The sequence below is a fragment of the Haliotis rufescens genome, unplaced genomic scaffold (assembly GCF_023055435.1).
Source record: "Haliotis rufescens isolate VD_foot unplaced genomic scaffold, xgHalRufe1.0.p SCAF_2, whole genome shotgun sequence".
Taxonomy (NCBI): domain Eukaryota; kingdom Metazoa; phylum Mollusca; class Gastropoda; order Lepetellida; family Haliotidae; genus Haliotis; species Haliotis rufescens.
Genome location: NW_025963890.1, coordinates 3,402,571 through 3,428,739, shown reverse-complemented (window position 1 = coordinate 3,428,739; position 26,169 = coordinate 3,402,571). Strand labels below are relative to the sequence as shown.

Genomic DNA, 26,169 nt, shown 5'->3' with positions numbered 1-26,169 from the left:
TTGTTCTTATGCAGTATGAGTTTAACAGTGAAAATTTAGTGCACCTGCAACACGTTATTTGGACAGTTGTGACATAAAAGCAATGTGGCTGTATTCTGTGGCGTTGGGTGAAAGCACAACGACCATGCGAAGGCTGTCGAACGAAGAGAGAGAAAGGGCAAAATATATTCTTCAGGTGGGAGCCATACATGACCACGTGTCAAGATGCTTTGTTTTTACCTGTACTACGAAGAAGTAGTTGGTTGATACGTTACAAGCTCGCAGGCCATACTCCCCCCCCCCCCCCCCCCCCACACACACACACACAACGAAGACCAGGTTCTACGCGTTATGAATTTGAGGAACAGATTCGTGACAGAAACGTGATTTTATCGTCAGCAACTGCCCTTGGACATCCTATTGGTCGAAGAACTGTATCGGGAGGACGGCAACGTGATATTCATGCCTTCATACCGTACCGCGGAATAGCCTTGACGCCTCAATGTCGACGTCAAACGATAGGGTGGGCACGGACCGCCAGCCAATGGCAGAAGGGAAACTGGGTACGGGTACACTTTTCTGACGAAAGTCGATTCCAGCTATTCAGTCCTGATGGCAATATCGAGGTCGTATTCACCGTCGACGGGGAGAACAGACGGCACGTTGTTGCATTCGGGAGGTCGTGCCATTCGGTGGTTTGGGGCGGAATGTGTAGTTAACTGTCTATACAGAAGATTGATCAATCTTTGACACAGTATACTGACTCGAGTCGACCAGTCCTTGTTTTAACCCCTTAATGTCGAGCGCCAGACAGGATAACAACAAGTGCCATCTTTGAACGTCTTTTGGTATGACGCCCTGATCATGACAAATGTCTATTGGCTGTTCGCCCTGACATGGCATATACACGATGAACCTGCGTTTAAACAACATAGACCTTTTGTATTTCTATAGTAAAAAATCGTGATCGGTTCACCTAAAAAATCGTTGATGCATATATCGTTTTCATTATTTATGTTTTGCTTCAGATCATATGATGTACATCTGAATTACACAAAACAATAACATTACATTTCTATTAAATGCTTTATTGGAATTGCATATTTGTAGTGCGTCAAAGACCGAAAAACAAGGCAGATGCATTGGCATGTTTGAAACACGGTCAACACAACGTCACTTTGTAAACGTCTTTGGTGTCGACGGCGTTCCATCACAGGCAGGCACGTTTGGATTAGACTGAAGATCACGTCAGTTGGACAGACAGGACTGGGCTGCAGTACGTTTCACTGATGAATCGGGACCTGGATTTCAGGATTCCAACGTAGCCGAACATGACATCTGTGGTGGAGGATCAATTATGAATCGGGGTGGGATCAGTAGAACTGGAACTACCGATGTCCATGTCCTACAGATGTGCGCTACTACGATGACATTATGGATGTGTACGTGAGACCGTGCAATTGGACCGGATTTCATCCTCGTGGACCACAAGGCATGACCTCATCGTGTCAGTTTCGTTGATGCCTACTTAGAGCAAGATGCCATTGTCCTCGTGAAGTGGACAGTCTGGTCAGACCTCCGTCCTATCGAACACATGTGGAACCAGTTGCAGACCACCCTCTCACGACGCTCTGTCCTTCCGACAACTCTACAGGAACTCGGGAATGTTCTTTATGAAGAGTGAAAAAATCCTCCTTTTCCACCTATTTTGGGGAGCATGAGACGACGGTGCCGGGTTGGGATCGCATTACGTGGATCACATGCGCTACTGAGAGGTGTTTTTTTCACAATAAAGTTGTTTTCGTGAGGTTTTGACGTTTCAATTTTGGTCAGATACTCTCATTTTGACGGGTGACCTGGCTAATAATTGGTCACAAGTTGTTTGTTGCCATTGTGTGGCACATGACAACGTACTTTTGTTAATTGAACACGTCTTCGCGCAATTTTGTCTTTGGCTATTTCAACAAATGAACAACATTTGATATATTACCTGTTGGTGGTGATGCTAAGCAAGCTTTGAGTAGTATATAGTTTTAGCCGTGTGACTTTGTTGTGTTCAGTGAGTAGCACATAACACTGACAATAATTAAGCAGATAATTATAAGCTGTTATTAGAAAATGTTTGTTGACACCACGACGTCGGTGCTTCCATAATGTACACACGGAAGTAAACATCTGTAAGGGATGTAACGCTATGGGATTAAGCTCGATTGGATGTTTATGCTTTATAAATCATTATGGACATCCATCCAGTATTAAAAGCTGACCATATTTTTCAATATTTATTGCTGTCTTCTTTAACATGGTGTCTTATGCTAAATGTGACCACAGATATTTTCAAACCGGTGACATTTGGTATGGGGCTGGGGTGGTATGAAAGAACTGGCTGAGCTAGCCAGTCGAGTTGGTGGTCGAGTAAGCACAAGAATACAGTGACCAAATTACTTTCCCCATATCTGCCTTTATCTATGATCAACATTAAATAATGATACAAACCTTTTGTTGTAGTACTATTACTTTTCAGTCATCAAATCGTTATTGAATATACGCTTCAGATTTATTTAAGTAGTATTTAGAAATATTGTTTCTCTATGTTCTACTTTGAAAAAACAACAACAAAAGAAATATTAGTTCAGACATGGAGCCTCTATAAGACACCTGTATAGGCCTAAGTAACTGAGACTATTTTTTTCCAATCTGCCTCCTTAATTGTTTTAATTATACAGTATTTACATGAACAAAACGCGTGCATACTTACTCAGAAGTTATCTCTATCACATTCTTCTTAAATAACGTGTGGAAACGGCAGGAAGTAGCAAGGTCGTAGAGTAGTAGTGAGTGAGTGAGTGCGTTTGGTTTTACGCCGCCTTTAGCAATATTCCAGCAATATCACGGCGGGGGACACCAGAAATTGGCTTAACACATTGTACCCATGTCGGGATTCGAACCCGGGTCTTCGGCGTGACGAGCCAACGCTTTAACCACTAGGCTACCCGACCGCCCCTCGTAGAGTAGTAACCCTCAACGGGTGACCATCTATCTTATGCAGTTCAGTAGTAGTAGTAGTTCAGTACTTGCAAATGCCTTTTCTATGGCTAGTTTGTGATACTTGAAACAAACTAAGGTGACCGTTATATCATCTGATTCATGAGGGGGCGGTCGGGTTAAAGCGTTCGCTCGTCACGTCAAAGACCCGGGTTCGATTCCCGACATGGGTACAATGTGTGAAGCCAATTTCTGGTGTCCCCCGCCGTGATATTGCTGGAATATTGCTAAAAGCGGCGTAAAACCAAACTCACTCACTCACTCTGATTCATAGTCTAGATGAATTCTATTTTAACATGGGTGTATATATTATTTTCCCTTATATTTCCCGGCAATATCGAAATACTGCCAGCGGAATGAGCCCAATTTGTTATTCACGCACAATTATGTTAGGGGTAGGTAATTAATTGTGAGCTGTGCCGTGCAGATAGTAGGTCGTTATCGTTTTGGTTTGTTTTGTTGTTTGGTTTGTTGTTTTACGCCGCACTCCGCAATATTCCAGCTATATGACGGCGGTATGTAAATAATCGAGTCTGGACGAGACAATCAAGTGAATAATATCATGAGCTTCGATCCACGCAATTGAGATCGATGACATGCATCAACCAAGTCAGCGAGCCTGACCACCCGATCCCGTTAGTCGCCTTTTACGACAAGTATAGTCGCCTTTTACGGCAAGCATGGGTTGCTGAAGACCTATTCTACCCAGGAATCTTCACGGGTCGTTATCGTTTTGGGAAGATGCTAGTTCGTGTATCCCTACATATCCAGCACCTGGAAATGGGATCAAACCAGTGTTGTTTGTCTCAAAAAGCGGGCAAATACAACAACGGAACGTGACTAGAGACTGGGCAACTGTCTGTGTCGGTAGTGGAAATAGACTTTGATAAAACATATTCTTTTACGCATGTGTTAACATTTGTTATTTAGCACATGCTTTGTTACGATTTAGTCATATAATTTGCTGAAGTAATGTGCATCACATTCGAGAGATTTCAGTTAGTTGCGTGATAATTGTTTCGTGTAAAAATCGGCAAGATAAATGCAGGAGACGTTATTGCTCTGGAGATGCACTACGACTCATTGAAAAGAATCGAGTACTGTGAACCGCATACAGACGCAAGAGGGAGCAAACCATGCATGTCAATTTGTTTTTAATATTTATAAAACATATGATTAAAATATTGTTTGCGTCATTTTGCGTGATTAAATGTACAAATTACAAACCGGTTTTGGAAGATATTTGAAAAATGTATGTTCAAACCAGTACATATTTAAGGTATATCAGTGTGCAATCTGACCTACAATCTGGATTAAAGCGGGTGAGGAAGTGAAAGCCGTGTTAAATGTTAAAACTTAGATCATAAATATAAAGACATCTCGCTGGAGCGCGACTCCATTCAAGATGGCGGCGCCCAGCGAGTGATCGCATTCGATGTTGTCAGGGTACCATATAACTGGTAAGTGATGTTCTATGTGATAGTATATGTGACGTAAGGGAGGTAGGTTACCGGGGAATGAGAGTCAGTCGTAAGTCTGGTTGAGAGTGCTGCTGTGTGCGCCCGCACATGTCTTGTTATCAAATATGTAACCGAATAAACAACCTTGACTCAGGATATCACTGTCATCTGGGCCATATTCCGATCTAACACTGGTGGCAGCGGTGGGATTCTTTGGTAATGGAAGGGGACCGGAATTATATGTGGCCAGTGGCTATGCCAAGAAAATTGTCAGGACGAGAAAACTGGGAGGAATGGTTGGAAGAGTTTGAACCCTGTGCCGTTATGTATAACTGTGACTGTGACAAGAAAGATCATGGCTTTGTGTTTGAAAGATGAAGCAAAATCAATCTACCACAGTTTTACAACAGCGCAAAAGAATGACTTTGCACATTTATCAGATGCTTTGAAATCGTATTTTTCTCCAAAAGAGTCGAATTTACAAGGTACAGCTCCAAGATAGGAAATTGTTGAAAGGAGAATGTGTTTGGATGTTCTGCTCAAAGATATGAAAATTAGCTCACAGAGCATATCCAGATAAGAGAGCTATTGACGTTGATAGGCTAGCCATGGATCAGTTTATAAAAGGATTAGTTCAAAAAAAGGAACTTACACTTGCTGTAAGCCATACTCAAGTGGAAACCGTGGATCAGGCAGTGATAGAAGCCTCTGAATAGCATCTGTTGAAGCAACAGAAACTTTTCGATCCCCTGTTATAACTGCAGAGACATAAGCACCGAGTGTTGTTCTCAGCAACAAGAAACAATTATGAGTTACATTGCACAACAGCAAGATGTCCTTTCAGGAATGGCTGACACTATTAAAACAATAACCTTGGGCGATAAGAGGTATGGACAGCGAAAGTGTTACAACTGTGGACAGCCAGGCCATAACCATGGGACTGTAGAAGGCTTCAGGGCAGGAATAGGAATCTGAACGGGTAGGGGCCAGGGGGAGGGAGGTGAACAGTGAGCCAGAAAAGTAGAACTTGCTCCCCTGCTTGATATGGTTTAGCATGAGCTTAGCGAACATACTACTGTTCCTGATACTGGGGTGATCTTTGTAGATTTTCCTTGACTATTACATAAGCTTTGGTCATCCGGGTACTATTTGTTCCACACAATTCCCCTTTTCTTCCACATTTGCCTGTTCCCGTAAGTCCATACATGCTATCTATTGGTAGATTAATTTCTCTACCAAAAACATGGTAGTTTGGAGTATACTTGGAAGAACCGTGTACACTGGAGTTATTAGCCTTCGTCACAAGAGTCAGATCTTCATCCCAGTCTCGTTGATTTTTGGCAACATTCTTGTTTAACATTTCACTTAAGGTCTCATACAAGTCCTCATAAAGCATTCCATCAGATTCCGAGTGATAAAGACTTGTACGTTTATTTATGATACCAAGTCTATCACACATAGATTTGAATACTACTGATTCAAAGTTTCTACTTTAATCAGAATGTAGACTTTTCGGAATTCTATATCTGCTAACAAACCCGTACACACGATGTTTTGTGTCAGTTTGTGCTCTCTGATCCGGCATATAAGAGCATTCCCCATGCATTGTAAAATAGTCCATTACCACTATAATGAAACAGTTACCTCTTTCTGTATCTGGCAATGTAATATCTACTGCAATCTTTTCTGGTGGTTGTACAACTGGGTTAGGGTAAGGTGTTTCCATTAACGGTGCTTTTTTTTAGATTTGCAAGCATTCCTTTTCACACACTACATACAACTGACACACCATTCCTTCACGTCACGTTTCGTGCTTACCCAAAAGAATCTGAACCGTATTCTCTCAAGTGTGCGTTTATGTCCAAAATATCCAGATGTTATGTTGTTATGTCAAAGTTTAATTATATCTCCCCCCCTACATTCTGGAACAAATCTCAAGTTCTTGGTACTAACCTTTTCATCGCCTGATTCCCATCCGTAAGACAAAATGCCATCCACCTCTTCAAGTAAGTCCCATTCAGACCGGTGTCCTTGCATTTCTCTTGACAGATTGTGTTGGTTGGTTGGTTCGTTTGTTGTTTTACGCCGCACTCAGCAATATTCCAGCTATATGACGGCGGTCTGTAAATAATCGAGTCTGGACCAGATAATCCAGTGATTGACATGAGTATCGGTTCATGCATTTGGGATACGACGATATGCATCAACCAAGTCAGCGAGCCTGACCAACAAATTCCGTTAGTCGCCTCTTACAAGCATAGTCGCCTTTTACGGCAAGCATGGGCTGCTGAAGACCTATTCTACCCCGGGTCTTCACGGGTCTTTGCAATTTTAATGATATTCGGAAAGTAGAGTTTATGCTCTCCAGCCCAGAAGTGAATTTACTATCTGCCGAAGCCTGCCGTGACATTATCGCCAAACTATCTGATGTTTTATACAATAAATGTCAGCGTGATCCTTCTTATCTTATAGATGTTATTATTAAATACGATGTATACCTTTAATAGTCTCTCATAACTCCGCATGGGGTGGCTCGTTATATTATAGTGTTGACCCTTTTTGGGTCGTTATATTATGCATGCACTTTTATATAATAATTATTTTTGTATCTCAAACGGATGTAACGAGGTGAGACTTTAATAAGATATCTGTCTGTCCGTCTTCTATAAAGTAAGTCATTTATTAATTTTAAGCCGAATTGCAGTGAGTTGTATTGCAATAGTTGATGAATAATATAATAATATTTTTTTCAGTTAGGTTGATGAAACCCACGAAGTCAAATTGTTAATGGCGGGTTCATGTATGCTGACGTTTGTGCGGAAACACAGACTGTTACTAGTAAGTTTCTTGCCACATTTTAACTTCAGCCAATCACTCGGTTTTTTTGCTCTTGCTGAAAGGAAATATGCCTACACAATACATTTTACTGGTAGTGATTGATGTACATGATTATTAATTACGTTCTGTTTTCCACTGCATGATGGACACACATTGATACGTTGCCTAACAGACTGAGCTTGTCTGTAGCCATTAGTGTTAAAAGATTACAAATGTTGGGGTTTACAAAACCCTATTGTTCGATGTATTTACGCAGGATAGTTTAGTTGGTTGGTTTGTTGTTTAACGCCGCACTCAGCAATAGTCCAGCCATATGACGGCGGTCAGTAAATAATCGAGTCTGGACCAGACAATCCAGTGATTCATATCAGGAGCATCGACCCACGCAATTGGGATCGATGACATGCATCAAGTCAGCGAGCCTGACCACCCGATCCCGTTATTCGCCTTTTACGGCAAGCATGGGTTGCTGAAGACCTATTCTACCCCGGATCTTCACGGGTCGGATAGTTTAGTATTTGGATAGTTTAGTATTTGGGTCAAGTCATAACTTTTGAAAAGACACGGTTATTGCACATGAGAAGTTTGCTGTAGAAGGGATGTATTACAGAACTACTCCTAGAAAGTATTCATGTTCTGTTGCCCTTGCAGGCCGGTGACTTATAACTCACGTTAAAAGAAGATCCTCATATGTTCTGGAATTAATGTGTGATACAAACATGTACATCGCAGTTACTCGAAATGACATGTCCAATAAGCCTGCTATAGGACATTTAAAATAATATCGATAATGAAACTGTGGGTGAGTGAGTGAGTGAGTCGGGTTTAACGCCGCTTTTAACAGTATTCCAGTTATATCACGGCGTGTCAGCTTAATGTGGGAGGAAAGCCCGAAGTGATGCAGGACTCAGGCGGTTACCACTTCGGTGAAACCCACGAGCACGGGAATGGTGCTGACAAACCTAGAAACATAATCGGGGCGAACCGGGATTCGAACCCACAATCATAGGTTTCTGGCGTGCCAAAGGGACGCAACTCTGCACAGCGAATCGTGGCGCCTTAGACGACTGGGCCACCCGTTCCCCCCTGAAACTGTGATATAAAATCGAATGACATTGTTGATGAAAAAGAAGAAGCAAACTGATTATTGCCGGCCCAACATTATCTAACATATTAATGTTGTCAAGTTGGTACGCTTCTATACGAGTAATTCATTGTACAAAAGGTATTCTTTTGAGCCCGTATGAAAACTCTCAGCCGAAATATGACGAATTCTGAACCAAACGTGCAAAAATCGATATTGCTACCATGCATATGGTTGGCATGTTTAAAGTCAGATTCAAGTTCTGTAAGAAATTACAGACACAATTGCTATGAAAATGTCCTGTATGGACACAATTTCAACTTCAGGAACTTCAGATGAGGTAGTAAATTTTGTATCAATGGGGATATGTGAAGATCAAAGGTCATGACGAAGTTCTATAAATCACGACTACACTACACATTTATACATGATGTATGCGTCCATAACGTTGGCGCCCCAAAGCGAAATTCTATTAAAACGGTTTACCAGATTGTAAAATTTGATTAACTCAAGCATAATAAATTGGCTTGTAATTACTGCTTCAACTGCTGAACAGTATTATAAACATTATATGGAAGCATAGTGGTGTCATTCTAAACCGTTCAAAAACTTGTCTTCAGTGTTGAAAATGAGTCAGCTACCCACGTGAACTAAGAATTGGAGGAGCATTTATCTCTGACAGTGTAGGACAGGTAGCATTACATTTTACGGATGGTCATTTTGTTGTGATGGAAGGTTTCTGACGTCATAGACATTAAGTGAATAAGGGAGTGAGTGCGTCAGGGTTATCGCTCCTCGTAACAGTATTCGAGTTTCACCACGGCGTGTCGTTTTGTTAAGGGAAGAAAGACAGAAGTGATGTACGTAACAGACGCTTACGACTTTGGTTAATTCCACAAGCACGGCACGGGTATAGTGCTGACAAACCTATAAATTAAATCGGGTCGAACCGGGATTCGACCGGGACCAGACAATCCAGTCAATGTAACGGTTGATCAGACTATTGTTACATTGCAGCTGTTCAAGGACCGACGTCTACTTTACAATTTATCTGAATAGACATCCATTCAGGAGTCATGACTTTATCAATAGATTGCAAGTGATTTCATGGGATCAGATCGGATAACACAGCATTTTCTTTTGCGTGGGTTGCCATAAACCTAATTACAAGTAGACCACGCCCACTAGCAAATATAACGGACCACTGTTTCCTGACTGGCTGATAATTTGTTTGTTGTTTAGCGCCACACTCAGCAATATTCCAGCTACATGACGGGAATCTAAATAATTGAGTCTGGACCAGACAATCCAGTGATTGATATCATGAGCATCGATCCACGCAATTGGGATACGATGACATGTACAAACCAAGTCAGCGAGCCTGACCCCATCTCGCGTTAGTAGCCTCTTGCGACAAGCATGGTCGCCTTTTTCGGCAAGCATGCGTTGATGAAGACCTATTCTCCATGTCTGATCATGGGACTTCTCAGATCCATAGTATTGGTGGCCATCACGCCACAAAGGTAGTAAATTATCCAAAGAGGCTAATGATATGTTTAACGAATTTACAAATATTTCCACAATGTTTATATCTACTTTATTTATTTTGCTGCGTTTTGTTTACGTCTCAGTATAAGATGTGCATGCTTCAATAATTAAAAGGTTCTTTTGGCCGGGATCGAACACGTAAAACGGCTCTCTTCAGTGTGAACGACACATTTAGTTGAAGTCTTTGGAGTTAACCCCCCTTATGAAACTGATCATGGCTGACAACGCAAAGTTGAAAACGTAGCTTTTTTTGTGACACGGATGCATGAATAAAATTTTACATTACTTCCACATTTGAAGTATATTTACAAGGTTGCTGTCATTAGGCTGCACATATATCTGTACCAACATTCGTGTTAGTGCGCAGATACATGCAGAACTGCGTATCATTCATTTTGAAGATATGTAAATATGTCCGATGTGGCGCAAAATTATTTATTTATTTCAAACTAGCTGAGTTTCTAGTAACGACGTGTTAATTATCAAACCCTCACCTGTAGTTCAACACTTAGTGCGTGAGATCTTGTTGATTTTGGCTGTAATTCGCCTCTCACAAAGTAGCAGATATATCTGATGATTGCCTTCCCAAAACGGGAGCGGGCCCTTACTTCTTCAACGTCATGGATTCGAGCTCGCTTTCTGAAAACACGCACTTTCCTTTCGCGTCCTAAGCGTTCAAAAGTATGTTCACAACCATGTTTGTTTTTAATGACACGCTAATGATGCCCCAAAACCTTCATTAAGTTAAAGACGCGCTAATGACAGCACGACGTCATTAAAACGTAAGTACAACTGGATTTAATGACACATTTGTTAATGAAGGTTTCATGACACGTTTCATACAACCGGGTCCTGAGTACTTCAGCCGTACACACATATAACAATCTGACAGCAGCACAGAGGTAGTTCAACTACAAGCAACACATTACCATCGAGACCACCTTTAGGGGTTCAAGGGAAGATGGAGATATAAGTGGATATACCCTCGAAGGGGGTTGAAGTAGTGTGACGTCATCCTATTGTTCTCCAGTCAGTTGAAATCTCATAAACAGGGACGTTGTAATATCCCTGGGATTTTATAGGATATTCAAGTCATATTTGCTATATAATGTGTTATAATATCCCAGGGATTTTATAAATATAACTTTCGTTCAGATTGTAACATGTAATGAAATGTAAAATCAAATGACAAATGTTTTCTTTATATTCCCGAGGATCGAACTCGCAACCTTCATATCTCTAGCCCAGTGAGTGTACCACAAGGCTACAGAGGTGTTGAGAAGCTGAAGTGATTTTTAGATTTTCAAGATCTGTACGCCAGCAACAGATATTCTACGCCGCTTTCCTAAGGTTCGTGAAAGTATGTTCGAAACATAAAAATGTTGATAAATGTTGTTTTAAGGTTCAAAATCGGTTTATAAGTAAGACAAAACACTTCCCCTCGGGTTGTTATGATATTTAAAACCCTTTCCCTCGGAAAATCCCACGGGATGCGGGTTTTAAATATCATAACAACCCCCGGACGTGTTTTATCCTATACCTAAGACCACGTCATTCAAAGTAGATATATTCTTACCAGGTTTTTTAATCGTAGAAAATGTAGTTTTAATGTTAGGCAAAATGTGTCAATAATCGCCTAAAGGAATGATGGAAATCCTGCTGGGATGCATGCAGAAAGCAAAAGTCCCCATGGCCCCTAGTGTGGTGATCTATCTTTAGTCGCTGGCGATCTATAGCCCGTTTTTATATTGTGTTGTTGACTGCGAATTTATTTTTACGTGATCTCAAACTAGTTTTACGTAAATCTGTAATTACGTAAATGTTGTCTCGTCACGATATGGCTGGAATATTGCCGACGTGACGTTAAACTTTACCTCACTCACCCAAGGGAAGATGGCGACGTATCCAGAAGAGACCAGACCTTGACGTTGAGTTATCAGCACAATTATAACTACGTGTGTCGTGCTCAATAACCTTTGTGTAATGAGACACGAGAGATACAAGGGCATCATGATGAAGATGTTGACGATCCTCTGCAAAGGGCACCAAGCCTGCATATGACTTGGCAACATATTTCGTCAGTGCATGAAATGTTTATGGTTCTTAAACTTGTCTGTGGTATAATACCATGACTGTATTATCAATCTTCATGGACAACCTTCATCTGTACTATAACACTGATGATGATTAACATGTTGCGATTCGTATTATTAAACTTTTGAATAAAAGATCATCATCTCAATTGCTTATTGTGTTTTACTTCAGAACAATGTGGTGTACAACAAACATTCTTTAATTTCTGACAATAAAAGAAGAAAAAGACCGGTATGGGTTGTACAAGTGGCACAACACATAATGGTTCTGAAGATGTATCATAATAAAGTTGGTTGGTTTTTATTGTTGAACGCATCATATCATGAGCTCCATCCACGCAATTGGGATCGATGACATGCATCAAACAAGTCAGCGAACTTGACTACCCTATGCCGTTAGTCGCCTCTTACGACAAGCATAGTCGCCTTTTACGGCAAGCGGGGGTTGCTGAAGACCTATTCCTCCCCGGATCTTCACCGGGCCATCTTAATAAAGGAATCGATTGTCACATTGACGTGTGACAAAGACATTTAGCAAGTTTTAAGGTGTAGACAAGGATAGTAACAACAACATCAATTATCATTAATAAGTTTTATTGCCATGATGCAATCAGTTTACTTACATGGGTAGACCAAAAATCCTTTGGGAGAATAGATACTTTTACACGACCTCTTTAGGTGGTGGAAATTTGCTTCAGGAGTATAAATACTTTACATGACATATTTACTCAATTTGAGTAAATTTACTTATGTGAGTAAATATGCTAGTACTCATGTAAATGAATATGCATGTAAACAAGGCTTAGCCCTTTGCGATTAACTAAAAAATTATTTCAACCTAAACTATGTATATTCCGCAGATGGCGTCGTTCGGTGTGGCTTTTCTACTGATAATGTATGTTGAGGTGGTGGCCTATGGAATCACTGTGTCTGTGAGAAAGGACATACATGCCCAAGAGTGCAGCCACAATTCAAATGGAAAGACCAGTAAGCATACAGATTTATATTTAATACAACAGAAAGTAAAGTGATACTTTCATTGGTAGATACAATAATATATAGCCCCACTGGTGATGATTTACTGTCACTGAAGCTGTATCAGATCAACTTGTGAAATCACATATGTAACTTTACATCTAATCATCCAACTACTATCAGGTACGCATGTGTAAAATTATAATTCATTCTAAATGCCAAACCTCGGCACTAGGACATAAGGACATCCAGATACAATGCTCTTCCTGTTTAATACTTATACAATCGTTCCATTACCTTTGAGGGTTGGTTGGTTTGTTGTTTATCGCTGCTCTCATCAATAGTCCAGCTTTATGACGGCGGTCTGTAAATAATCGAGTCTGGACCAGATAGTCCAGTGATTGATATCATTAGCATCGATCCACGCAATTGGGATCGATGACATGCATCAACCAAGTCAGCGAGCCTGACCACACGATGCCGCTCGTCGCCTCTTACGACAACCATAGTCGCCTTTTACGGCAAGCATGGGTTGAAAGCAAACCTATTCTACCCCGGATCTTCACGGGTCCAGGGTTGAAAAAATAATTTGTTCCACTTAATATTGTGAGAAAGTAATTTTAGCCTCAGGTTGTACACAAATGTGGGCAACATGTGTCAACATCTACAGAACCACCCTAACCTACACACGAACCGCATTGTGTTGTCTTATCAAACACTACATAATTCATAGTACAAACAAATGTGAAACAGCATTGTGATAATCGTTAACTGGTTTCTGGTTGGCGAGAAGATGTCTCTTCTCCCTCTCATGGGCATTTGTCTCGGTTTCGAAAGTTCTCGTTCTTGGGTTGCGTCAAACTGACAGGATGTGATCGCAGTATTGTCCTGCTCAACCTGCAGTATCTCCATGAATATTGGTACAGATTTGGATGCCTCACCTCGAGATTATTTGTTGGTTTCAACTCACTGCTCAGTGACATATTTTGTGCTTCATGACAAAGTCTTTGGTGTTAATGGTGGTTGGACATCCTCTTTGGAAATATTTCCAATGGAAGCTTGACGTCTGGTCTGAATCATGAACGTGTATCCGGTAAACAAACAAACAAGTGCCGACCCTTCTAACAATTGAGAATAAACTGTAAATAAACCTGCGCATCTGCCACAGTGAATAATGTTTCTTGTCTCTATAACCCAAATCGTTTACTTAATCATTATTATTTTCTCTCATTGATATATATTTTAAAAGTTATGTGAATACAGTTCACCAGTTAGTGGAGTCGTTGTGTTTTGTGAGATATTCACAAATTAGTTGTATCATATGTGAGATGCCCTCCTTAGGCTTAATCCCCAATGTCTTACTCATCACCACGGTCGGGTGAATTTGTACCTATCACACTAGACTACACTAGGTGTTGGACAAGAAGGAAGACCCCCAATAAACCATGCAGACTGGGCGCCGGCCCGATCGTTGAAACTGCGCTACGCGTCTAACACCGGGAACCCGTTTTAACCCCACTGAGGGGAAGCCCAGCAGTAGCGTAATTTTTAATTAGAGGGATGATTTCAACTGCCGTTTTTTTTATCGTCAGTTCTACGCTATTTCCGAGTTTCAAATTTACTTTTGGTGAAGCATTGGTGATTAAGTATGGCCTAAAGTATTAAAATCTGCAAAGTTGCTATGTTGACTTTACTTGCTCTTTAACGCAAAAAAATAATGTTTCAGATAGGGCGAAGGTTCTGATTCTTGGGGCGGGAGCAGCAGGAATGTCGGCAGCCAAAGAATTAACAAAAAATGGCCTCACAGAATTTTTGATCATCGAAGGCTCTAACAGGGTTGGTGGCAGGTTAAAATCAGTCCAATTTGGTGGGAAAACGGTTGAGGTGGGAGCGAACTGGATGATGCTCAGGGAGGATAGAAATCCGCTGTGGCAGACTATACAGAAATACAATACCTCAGGCCGAAAGCTTGATGGAAATGATGTATTGATAAGATATATGAACGGTGAGGACGTAACGGCCACTGCGGGTACAAAGGCATGGGAAAAACTGTCAATAGCAAAGAAAAAACTGTCGGAAATGACAACTCGGGTGAGAAATGGCGTTCAAAGTGACATGTCAATCAGGGCTTGTTTGGATCTGGGGAAGTGGGAACCTGTGACAGCTGTGGACAAAGTCGTCGAGATTTTCGAATACGATTTTCAGTATGGTAATACGCCTGATGTGTCGTCCTGTCTGAGTGATGGAATCTTGCAACAATACATCGATGATATGTTTTACGTTGCAGACAAGAATGGGTTTGAGTCAGTCATCAGGAACATTGCATGCGAGGTTCTGGAAGAAAACGACGAACGTTTGATACTGAATGAAGTCGTACGCAGTATTAACTACACAGACTGTGGCGTGATTGTTGAGACAGCTAGTGGAAACATATACACAGCAGAGCTTGCATTACTAACGTTTAGCTTAGGTGTTCTCAAAAGCGGATCTGTAATATTTAATCCAGTTCTACCTGATTGGAAGGTCGACAATTTGGCAAGTGTGCGATTTGAAAATTACATGAGTATATACCTTAAGTTCCCAGACACTCCAGGTCAGTTCTGGGATAACACCTTATACATTCTTCACGCTCACGAAAGAAGAGGCTTCTACCCTGTGTGGATTAATCACAATTCGCATGCCATGTCTATCAAAGGCACAAATATTCTTCAGCTTGTTACATTTGGAGAAGAAGCTAACAGATTAAGCAATATTGATGATGCGGAGATTATTAAAGAGGTCATGGAAGTTTTGAGACAAGTTTACTCAAAAGAAAATGTTTCTGAACCGGTAGATGTTTTAATAACTCGATGGAAAACAGACCCGCTGTACCAGGGAAGCTTTGCCAACGTGGAGCCTGGTATTTCAAAAGCGGCTTTCAGTGCCATTCGGGCACCTGTTGGTCGGTTATTCTTTGCAGGGGATGCATACTCTGAGTTTGACGGATACGTTGTGGGTTCAGCCATAAGTGGGGTGGAAAATGCCAGGTGGATTTTGAGAACACTCAGTGATGGTACAGATGCGGGTTCCGTTGATGGCATAAAGTCCGCGACACACACATCTTTGTAAGGAAACACGTTCGTGTTACAAGTTCGTAAGTAGGCGTTTTGCATAAAGTAAAATTTATGAAAGACGTCAAGAGAATACTAGCCTTTTCATTGTAAACACATCCTGGAAATGCTAATGTTATTTTATAAGGCGCTTTATAACGTATGCATCTAGAAATATACTACAGCACAAATAGATAGCACAAATAGGACATATTTGAAGAATGAATCTCATCCAGGAATAAATACATGGAGTTCATGAAATCTGGCAGGTACACGAGATGTATACAATATTTTTTATTCGTTTATACGAAGTATAATTATGGCTCATTTTGTTTCATAGTAATGCAATATGTTATCTAAATAAATAATCTACTTCCTCGACTTTCTTGTTCACTAAAAAGGAGATTTTCAGATTTATTGGTTATGTTTAGATTTCCCAACTGCTTGACAACATTTTATCATTTTCTTATACAGAATGATCTTATTCATTATGAGCAATAGTAAATGATATTCAAGTTTCAATCCTTCATCTGTTTATTGCAGAAGGATGAGTTCTAAATAGCCGTACCAGGATTTAATAATATCTGAATTTTTCCCCTATTTAATTATATCCATAAATGCATTCACACGAGACAAACTACATTTTCAAACAAAATCCACCTTATTTTCAGAAGGGATATGCCGTGTATCTTGTATATTTTGTGCAGACAAAATACAGATCTGTGCTGACACCCGTGAAGATCCGGGTCAGAGTTGACTGCAACCCATATTGTAATAGATGACTATTCTTGTCGCAAGATACGACTAACGGGATCGGGTGGTATGCTTGTCGTAAGAGGCGACTAACGGGATCGGGTCGTGTGCTTGTCGTAAGAGGCAACTAACTGGATCGGGTGGTATGCTTGTCGCAACAGGCGACTAACGGGATCGGCTGGTCAGGCTCGTCAACTTAGTTGATGCATGTCACCGTATCCCAATTGCGTAGATCTATGCGCATGATGTCAGTCACCGGATTGTCTGGTCCAGACTTGCGGACTTGGGGGTTAACAACAAACACACCTGATCTGAAGTAATATTGAATGTTACAGGTAAGTTTTATGAAGGAAGTACATGAAGAATTCTTTTTGATTATCTCACATAAGACATCGTGTTGATCTTGACTATATGCGTCCATATAAGCGACTACACTCAACATTTAACAGTTTTATGTATTTATTTACAGATACAGACCTTATTTAATAGTGAGTGAGTGAGATGGGTTTAACGCTGCTTTTAACAGTAATCCAGTTATATCACGGCGTGACAGCTTAATGTGGGAGGAAAGCCCGAAGTGATGCAGGTCTCATAAGTTTACCACATCGGTTTCTAGCGTGCCCGCAACTCTGCACAGCGAATCTCCATGTTCTCCACATTGTCCACGCATTGTTTGTGAAGATACTCCTAACGTTAGTATTATATCACAGAGCGAAAACAGTTTTACGCCGCATTTAACGTTTCACAGCAGAGGTAAAAACCCTGATGAAGAAACACACAGGAACATTATTACAGTCAGTCTTTTACGAACGCTTCCTCCCCTATGTCGTTCTCTGATCAAGTAACGTTCTTTAACACACAAGCGCATTGACTGTCAAGGAGCAAAAATATACAACACAGTAGATGAATTATTTACACTGACATTCGTTACATAGTCAAGTTTGTTATGATAACAACAATTAGTTAAAAGAGGGCAAACATCTAAGACATCAAATATATTTTATATCTTTTTATTAATTGATTTTTCACATAAATGTAAAATATATAAATTCTTTTTTTTTAATTTGCACAGTTTGCACCCACTAGGATACTAGAACATCAAAGGGAGGAGGGGGGTTGGGGGTTGTGTCCTACCACGAGGAAGGCACGTTGTGACAGCGACGCCAGTACAGGGAGAACGAAGCATTAGTAAAATCAATGTCATTCTTTACAGAGAAAAAAGACTCGACTTGTTCTTATGAATGAGTTGGGTTCAATATCGTTTTCAGCAGTATATAAACGGTTATACAAACGGACTGACAGTATATTCTTTGAGGAACATGTCGCACGTTGGATTATTTACTTCTTTCGTGAAACGCACAAAAATTGAGCAGAAGATTCAAATTGTCCGACTGTTAAAGTCGCAATGTGGCTGAGATATCGCCGATGCGATGTTCAACATAAACTCACTCACTCATTCCTACTGTACACACATACAAGACATGGAACCTTTTGGATTCTGCATGGGGTCAGTCGCAACAGGTTGTTGCGGGATGGCGCATTTTTACCGTTCATCATTCAAAGGGGGTAGCATATTTTCATTCGGTTTCTAAAAAAACATCTGCAACTTGCACTATATCTGAAATAATCAATAAACAAAACCTTAGAAAACGATGTTCAACTCAAATAACAACTTGTCTAAATGTTGTACATTACGATAATTCGATCTGGGGTAAAATAGGTCTTCAGCAACCCACGCTTGCCGTAAAAGGCGACTATGCTAAGAAGTTGTGGTTGATGCATGTCATCGTCTCTCAATTGCGTGGATCGATGCTCATGATGCCAGTCACTGGATGTGTCTGTTTCAGACTCGATTATTTACTGACCGCCGTCATATAGCTGGAATATTGCGGTTTTAGCGGCTGCGTTAAATTCACATTAACGATTTTTTCTGACTTTGTTTATCGTCACTTTGTTTCTTTATGTGTCAACTGCACTACTCTTGTCGATTTCAAAAGGTTACTTAATTTTTGGTTTACCGACACTGTGGCAGAATATAACGCTCGTGGACCCATGGGCTTGCTACCTGTATGATTCACCGTGTGTGTGTGTGTGTGTGTGTGTGTGTGTGTGTGTGTGTGTGTGTTGCGGGCTGCTGGTACTAGTCCGCATTATTGATGGCGTTATAGTGCTATGCTACTGAGTTACCAGTGAGATACGAGTGACAGGCAAAGTAACAACAAGTACCATTTTTAACGTATTTTAGCATGACGCGTCCGGAACCACCGATGGATTTTCTAACATCTATTTACGTGGAAGTCTACGAAAATATTATCCAGTTTTTAAGACACGGGTTTATCTCCCAATCATGTTCAAAGCGATTTTCTGTATCGTATTGTATTAACTACATGAAGAACGAGAACTCCATCAATTTGTTATTTCTATGTTTACCTTGACGACATCAATGGTACTATATATGTTAGAGATGTTTATCGTCTCAGTTTCAAAGGAGTGAGTGGGTTTGGTTTAAAGCCCATTTGAATAGTTTCCCAGTAATATCACGGCGTGTCAGCGTAATGTGGATGTAAAACCCATTGTCATGTAGGTCTTAGACGTGAACATCCGGGGTAGAATAGGTCTTCAGCAACCCATGCTTGCCGTAAAAGGCGACTATGCTTGTCGTAAAAGGCGACTAACGGGATCGGGTGGTCAGTCTCGCTGACTTGGTTGATGCATGTCATCGATCCCAATTGCGTGGATCGATGCTCATAATATTAATCACTGGGTTGTCTGGTCCAGACTCAATTATTTACAGACCGCCGTCATATAGCTGGAATATTGCTGAGTGCGGCTTTAAACAACAAACCAAACAACTTGGACGTTTTCAAACGGGTAGATGCTGACCAACCTAGAAACATGCCTAGGTTAAATCATAGGTTTCTGCCACGCCCAAGGGACGCTTTAGAAGACTGTGCCCCATTGCCCCCGTTTCAAAAGAACATATTAACACACATTATCCTGGCCGCGTTTCCATTCAACTTTTAATAGTAGTTGGTGTGTTTTCGAGGCACTGACGCCTTTCACGATGAGCTATGGTGCCTAGAATATACATGATAGTCGTTATGCTCGATCACCTTGAACATAATTCGATGTTTTCTTTCAGTTTGTGAACTGAAGCACATGCGGACAGTCGCAGCGTTAATAGGTTCCTGCAATGACTTGCGTTTCCTAGGAAACGACGAAACATGAATACCATCACAGAGCTCCATTTGATAAAACAGCGTTAGGCTAGAGACCCAAATTCCGGCCACCTCTTTTGCTAACATCCACGTGGGATGTTTCTCTTGAGGTTCGCCCACGTTTATTTGTTTTCTTTGAGTCACATTCGAGACTTTTACAAGGAGAACGTCCTAATACGCAATTCATATCGATTCTTCTGTTGTATTAGTGCCGTTTCCATTGCTTTCAAGGAACATTGTGAAAGAGTTCGCTTGGTAGTCACGTCCTGCGGATTGGGCGTCTTAAATAGATGGAGGGTGTATTTAGATAAGCCGTTTTTCAGGCAATGAATTGAATGTTATGTGAAATTGAATTACACAGCTTTTCTTATGTTGGTCTTGAATGTCTTTGACGTTTAACAAGGTTGGCGATCTTTAAAGACATTTAACATTAGAACAGGCATGGGAATTGAACATTTGCATGTCAGTTCTAACACATTAAGTGTGTGGTTTTTTTATTTAAAAAAACCCAACCCGAACACTTGTTTCAGAAGTTCATACAATTTTGCGTCCTTTAACTTCCCATATGGTAATAAAAGTGAGAAACTATTAAAGTGGAATTATTTTTTATCTATAATCAAAAAGAACTTGCACGTTCACGTGGAAGTCATGTTTGAATTTGAACATTTTGGAGACATCGAGACATTTTTCAACATTTCATAAAATTATTGAATGGAAGCCATACGAAAAACACGATTTCTGGCGTCTTTCGGCATCGATGACGTAATGCAAACGTCAATGTCCCCATGGTCATGGCGCCACAGTTAACCCAACGTATATGGCTTATATAGAAGACGCTTATCCTTCACTATACTATACCCTAAAGTGTGGACAATAAAGAGTTAGTGAACAGGTTCGTGGCTGCTTTAAATGCGGGGAGGGGTCAATGTAAAAGTGATAATAGTATAAATGCGGATCTATATTGGCTCTACACAGTTATTACTCCGGTGGATAGATCAGTTTCCACTGAAAATACATTCTCAGCTCCCTAAGGAGTGTGTTACCATGTTTTGTACTAACATGTTAGCTAACCGTGTACCTATTCGCTACTGGATTAACAGAGGCATATTTCGAACAAATATGCTTGCCTTTGGAGACACCGTGCGTATTATAACCTATGGTTTAATGTAGGGCACGGCCGAAACCCTAGAACCTAAGTGTCAAGCTTGTCGAGCATGGTCACCCATCCCGCTTCTCTCCGCCGCCACCGTTGCTTAACTTCCGAAACTGACTTGTGCACTATGCACAGAACCACGCGCAACCACAATTCGTAGAGATTTATCACCTAGCATTAATCTAGGATTCGAACCCAGAACCTTGCAAAACGTAAATGTGTCTTATCAGCAGCACTGCTGATCATAACGTATATACAACGTCATTAGTCGCAGTCTTGAAACAAAACATTCAGCCCACATACCTGTTTCAGATCGTTCTCATATCCCGGGCATGTTAACGTGAAAGTCGCCTTTACCCCACACGTAAGTAAGACGCCAAGACGCCCACTGTGGAGAGGCTCCAATCACATATTTGTGTACGTCGCTTCATACGAAAAACATTCTTGAGAATAACTTGTAGATCAATGATAATCCCAAGATGCTGAAGAGATCCCACAGCCCAGAAATACCAGGTACAGATGTTGTTGTGGCCCTACCTTAGGTGTGTATTCCAACACCTCTTCCTGTGAAGGTTACAATGTTTGTTTATATCCAGGTGTGTTCACACAGGGTACACCCCTTCATGTAATCTGTGAATATATCTCCCTGGTGTTCTGTGTTCATGGGCTGGAATCAGAAGTTCGTTCGGCATGAGTGGAACAATAATAGCTACGAGTCAGCTAAACATACTTTTATCTAAATCTGTTCGCGATGGAGGTTGGTTTGCTTTGAAATAACAGCATAGACGTGTAAAACATAAACGAAATGCTGGGGTGTATTGTTATGCTTGCTTAAGTCAAGTAGCGTTCTTCACGTGATGTCTCGCATGATTGTGCTTCTCTTACTCTAGCATTGCTTTACATACTTCTGGTAGAATCCTACATTACTGAAGGGGCGGTTGTGTAGCTTAGTGGTTAAAGCGTTCACTCGTCACGCAGAAGACCCGGGTTCGATTCCCGACATGGGTACAATGTGTGAAGCCCATTTCTGGTGTCCCCCGCCGTGATATTGTTGGAATATTGCTAAAAGCGGCGTTAAACCTTACTCACTCACTCACTACATTACTGACTGGTCCATTGTTTATCACAACGACCATGTCTGAAGAATGACCTAAACTGCTGCACAGAAGAAAGTATACACTCATGTTTGATAGTAGCTAAAACTGAAATTATTATTTTATGCTGATGTATTTGTCGGGGGTATCATAGTTGTGATTTGGATCCAAGTTTGCAGTGTTTCGGCCACTGTTTCCAGCATAGGAACATTTTGATAATATTTGTAGTTGTTTACGCCAAATCCAATTTTAAGTTTACTTTCCTTTGCCCGGCAGTTTTGTGTATTTTATATGTACTGTATTGATTTTGGTCATTTTTCAGACATTTGGTCATTGGTTCGTTGTTGTATTCAAGTATATTCAGTGGCATATTAAAATCATGTCCATATGTATGTAGATAAAAACGAAAAAACATCTTCAATAATAATACAAAATTTCTGCTTTGTCCATTGTATGATTCCGACTATATCATGAACGTAACACATATCCCTAAACTGCAGGCCTCCAGGAAAATAGGACAGTGTGTAAGAGTTGCCAGAACAATTGGTGTCGTTTTCAGGTTATGGTGGGACGAAAGTCCAAAAATTGATGTAGGTCATATTGGTGAAAGCCAGGGGTAAATAATAAGAATCAAGGATAATAAGCAGAGCGAACCTTGGATTTGTACCCACAATCAGTTGATCCGGCTCAACCCCTTCCACTGAACTGAAAACAAAGATCAGTGAAGATGTTTCCTATTTAGATCTATAAACATACAGATTGGAGTGACGTAAAACTCTCCGCAAGACTCTGTGACAAGAGGTATGATTTTAGCTTTCCAAAAGTCAACTTTCACTTCACGGCGGGCATTATTCCAGCAGCTCCAGCCTTTGTTGTCTACATTTCACAACTTTTGCGGTACTATTGAGCATACTAGATCTTCAAAGATTTCAAAGAGCATCTTACGACTTTGCTCAAAAGTTTGGGTTACAACAAGGTCTCAGTAAAGACTTAAAAAGGTTTTTAGTGGACATGTAGAGGACAATGACTAAAACTTATGTCTGACGCAATTCCCTACTTTGACTTGAACCAAACTGAATGGTCTCTAAATTTTCGTGTTACAATTGACATGCCTTTGCATGTGTTTATGACGGGTGCCACTTGTGCTGGATACGCTCCCTTTTCGTGAACGCCTGGTATCGTCACTATTTGATGGTGATTCGATAACACATGCTTATGAAATAGTCGGATATGGAAAGAGTTTTGATGAGCATGATATAGCCACGAGTGAGTGAGTGAGTATGGTTTTACGCCGCTTTTAGCAATATTCCAGCAATATCACGGCGGGGGACACCAGATATGGGCTTCACACATTGTACCCATGTCGGGAATCGAACCCGGGTCTTCGGCGTGACGAGCCAACGCTTTAACCACTAGGCTACCCGACCGCCCCTGTAGCCACGAGACTAGGTTACAGTACATGGTTATATTAAGAGGAAACAACCACTGTAACGGTGTTCAGTGTGTGTATGTCTTTGTGTGTGTGCGTACGAGGAAAATTAAACACGAATTTGACAAGTCATGTGATTCAGATCCGTTCATACACACAAGTACTGTAAGCTCCAGCAACCATGCGTCATGATTAGCTCAGCGAGGAAGTCCTCCTCCCTATCAATGGCAAGAGTCGTGTCCAGAAGCCCACAGTATTCATATGGCGTCCACACCGACAGTCAACTGATACTGATCACCTGCATCATTACGTCCAACTCATTACCCCGGCTGACACTATCCTGGCAGTAGCGGTGTCTGCCTTGCGTCAACAGAGGTATAGGCCTAGGGCACATGCGATCATTATTGTTCGTGCTCCGTGTGAATTTAGACCTCGTTATCTTGAATCATATGGATACTAAAACGTGTTTACCACCAAGGATGTGTTGATTCATATAAGTCTCGTCAATCTGTCACACAAAGTGAAGGCAATTTATGACACATACATTTTTATTCCTCCATAAAACAGAGTGTTTAACGAGCCCTCCATATATGCCTCAGAACGTAACTCGCAACGCAGAGACCAGATTCCGCGACCAGAGTCTCAAAGGGGCCACATCCACCTTATCAGCGTGAGTTTGTGAAGATTGTTTTACGCCGCAACCCCAAAAATGCCAGCTATAAAACGACGGTATGTAAATACTCGAGTGTGGCCAGGCACACCAATAGTCGACAGCCTAACAAAACGACCCACACCATCCGGGTACGATGACACACAATCAGCCTATTTTAAAACAGCGGCCGGGCAGTAAACTCTACCCCTTTGTGTTTATAGGCTCATAATGCTAATGGTAATAAATACATCAAACCGCATTATTTGATGTACATAAATGTCCTGGGAACAAGATGTTATAAACAATTTCACGGTATTCTGTAATTAGCACTCACGGAGCATTTGAAGGCTCTTGCAAAATCATAATCCGACATGGGTTTGAGGTGAAATGGGGTTCAACGTCGTCTCCAAGATTATTGCACTTATATAGCGATGTGCATGCACGTATGTGTGTGTGTGTGGCTGCTTGTACTAGTCCGGACTGATGCCGATGTATTGTGCTAGTCCACTGAAATACCATGCCGCGGCTGACTACCCCACTCAGACATAGTATGCTGACCAGTCCTTGTTTGAGCCCCTTAAAGCCGATCGCCCGACAGGGTTACAACAAGTACCATCTTTAAACGTCTTTTGGTATGACAAGGCCGGGGGTCGAACCCCGTACCTTCCGCTCTCCGGGTGGACGCTCTACCACTAGACGGTCCATCAGACATGAAACATTATGAAGGAGTGAACAGTAGCAGTGTATCCGCGACCAGTGGATCTCGGACAGTAAAGGAGGAACAACACCTAGCTACGATAACGCAGATATAAGAAGCACTACTGTATGGGGGATTTTGAAATATCCTGAGTGAAGCTTTGAAAGACAGTCAGCAAAACATGTGAATCAGGACTGTTACTTCCCCAGTGAAATACTCTATGTCTGCGAAGTTATAGAAGCAAACAAACAAACAAACAAACAAACAAACAAACAAACAATATGTTTGTTGTTTAACGCCTTACGAAAGCAACATTTAAGTTATTTGACAGCGGCGTGTATATGCGAGTCTGTACCAGGAAACCAGTGATTGATATTATGAATAACGTCCCACGCCGTCAGGGTACAGTGACACGCAGTCAGACAAGTCACCCAGCCTATAACCTGATCCAATAAATCAAGTCGTGCGACAGGCAGAGGTTGTTGTGAACCAACCCGGAATCCCCACGGGGTAAGCAATTTGTCAACACTAAACTTACGCACAAACTCTACACCCTATATGTCTCGGATTATGTACAAAGGTCCGGGTTCGCTGTATAGGCTAGGAAGGTGAGACGCGTTGTGTGGTTGATGTATTGTGTCAAACTAACCACTGTCACATGGTCTGCTTCACGACACAGATTAGATAGTTTATGTTTTTGTCTGTCTCGTGCTGGATAACAGGAAGTCCCCTTTGGTGTCGATTCAATGGCATTTTGCTAACGGTACAATATAAGCTATCGCCATAGCTTACGATTGGAGCACACGCTGGTTATTGCTCTTTGATGAGAAACTGAAGAGGGGTCACACTCACTCACTCACTCACTCACTCACTCACTCACTCACTCACTCACTCACTCAGCCACTTAACCACTCAACTATCACTCACCCATATCCTGCTTGAAATAACGTCTACAAGTCGGATTTAATCGTATTGTAATATTCTAATATCTAATATTTTAAAATTAATGTTTGAAAGATCGATATCATTCTCATTCTCGATTATATATACATTTTCGTATTA

The 26,169-nt window shown here is 41.1% G+C and overlaps 1 protein-coding gene across 6 annotated transcripts; it reads left to right on the top strand.

The window, feature by feature from the left end:
• Window positions 1–4,319: 4,319 nt before the first annotated feature.
• LOC124116754 (polyamine oxidase 7-like) lies at window positions 4,320–16,489 on the top strand. 6 transcript variants are annotated; one of them, XM_048399507.1, is made up of 4 exons: window positions 4,320–4,484; window positions 7,238–7,322; window positions 12,908–13,034; window positions 15,310–16,489. In XM_048399507.1, the coding sequence occupies exons 2-4, from the start codon at window positions 7,272–7,274 to the stop codon at window positions 16,128–16,130; spliced, it is 999 nt and encodes a 332-aa protein (XP_048255464.1). In that variant the 5' UTR covers window positions 4,320–4,484; window positions 7,238–7,271; the 3' UTR covers window positions 16,131–16,489. The 6 variants fall into 6 exon arrangements, with proteins under 6 accessions (XP_048255464.1, XP_046334203.2, XP_046334206.2 ...); XM_046478247.2 differs by having other exon boundaries at window positions 14,749–16,489; XM_046478248.2 differs by lacking the exon at window positions 4,320–4,484 and adding an exon at window positions 6,288–6,490 and having other exon boundaries at window positions 14,749–16,489.
• Window positions 16,490–26,169: the final 9,680 nt, after the last annotated feature.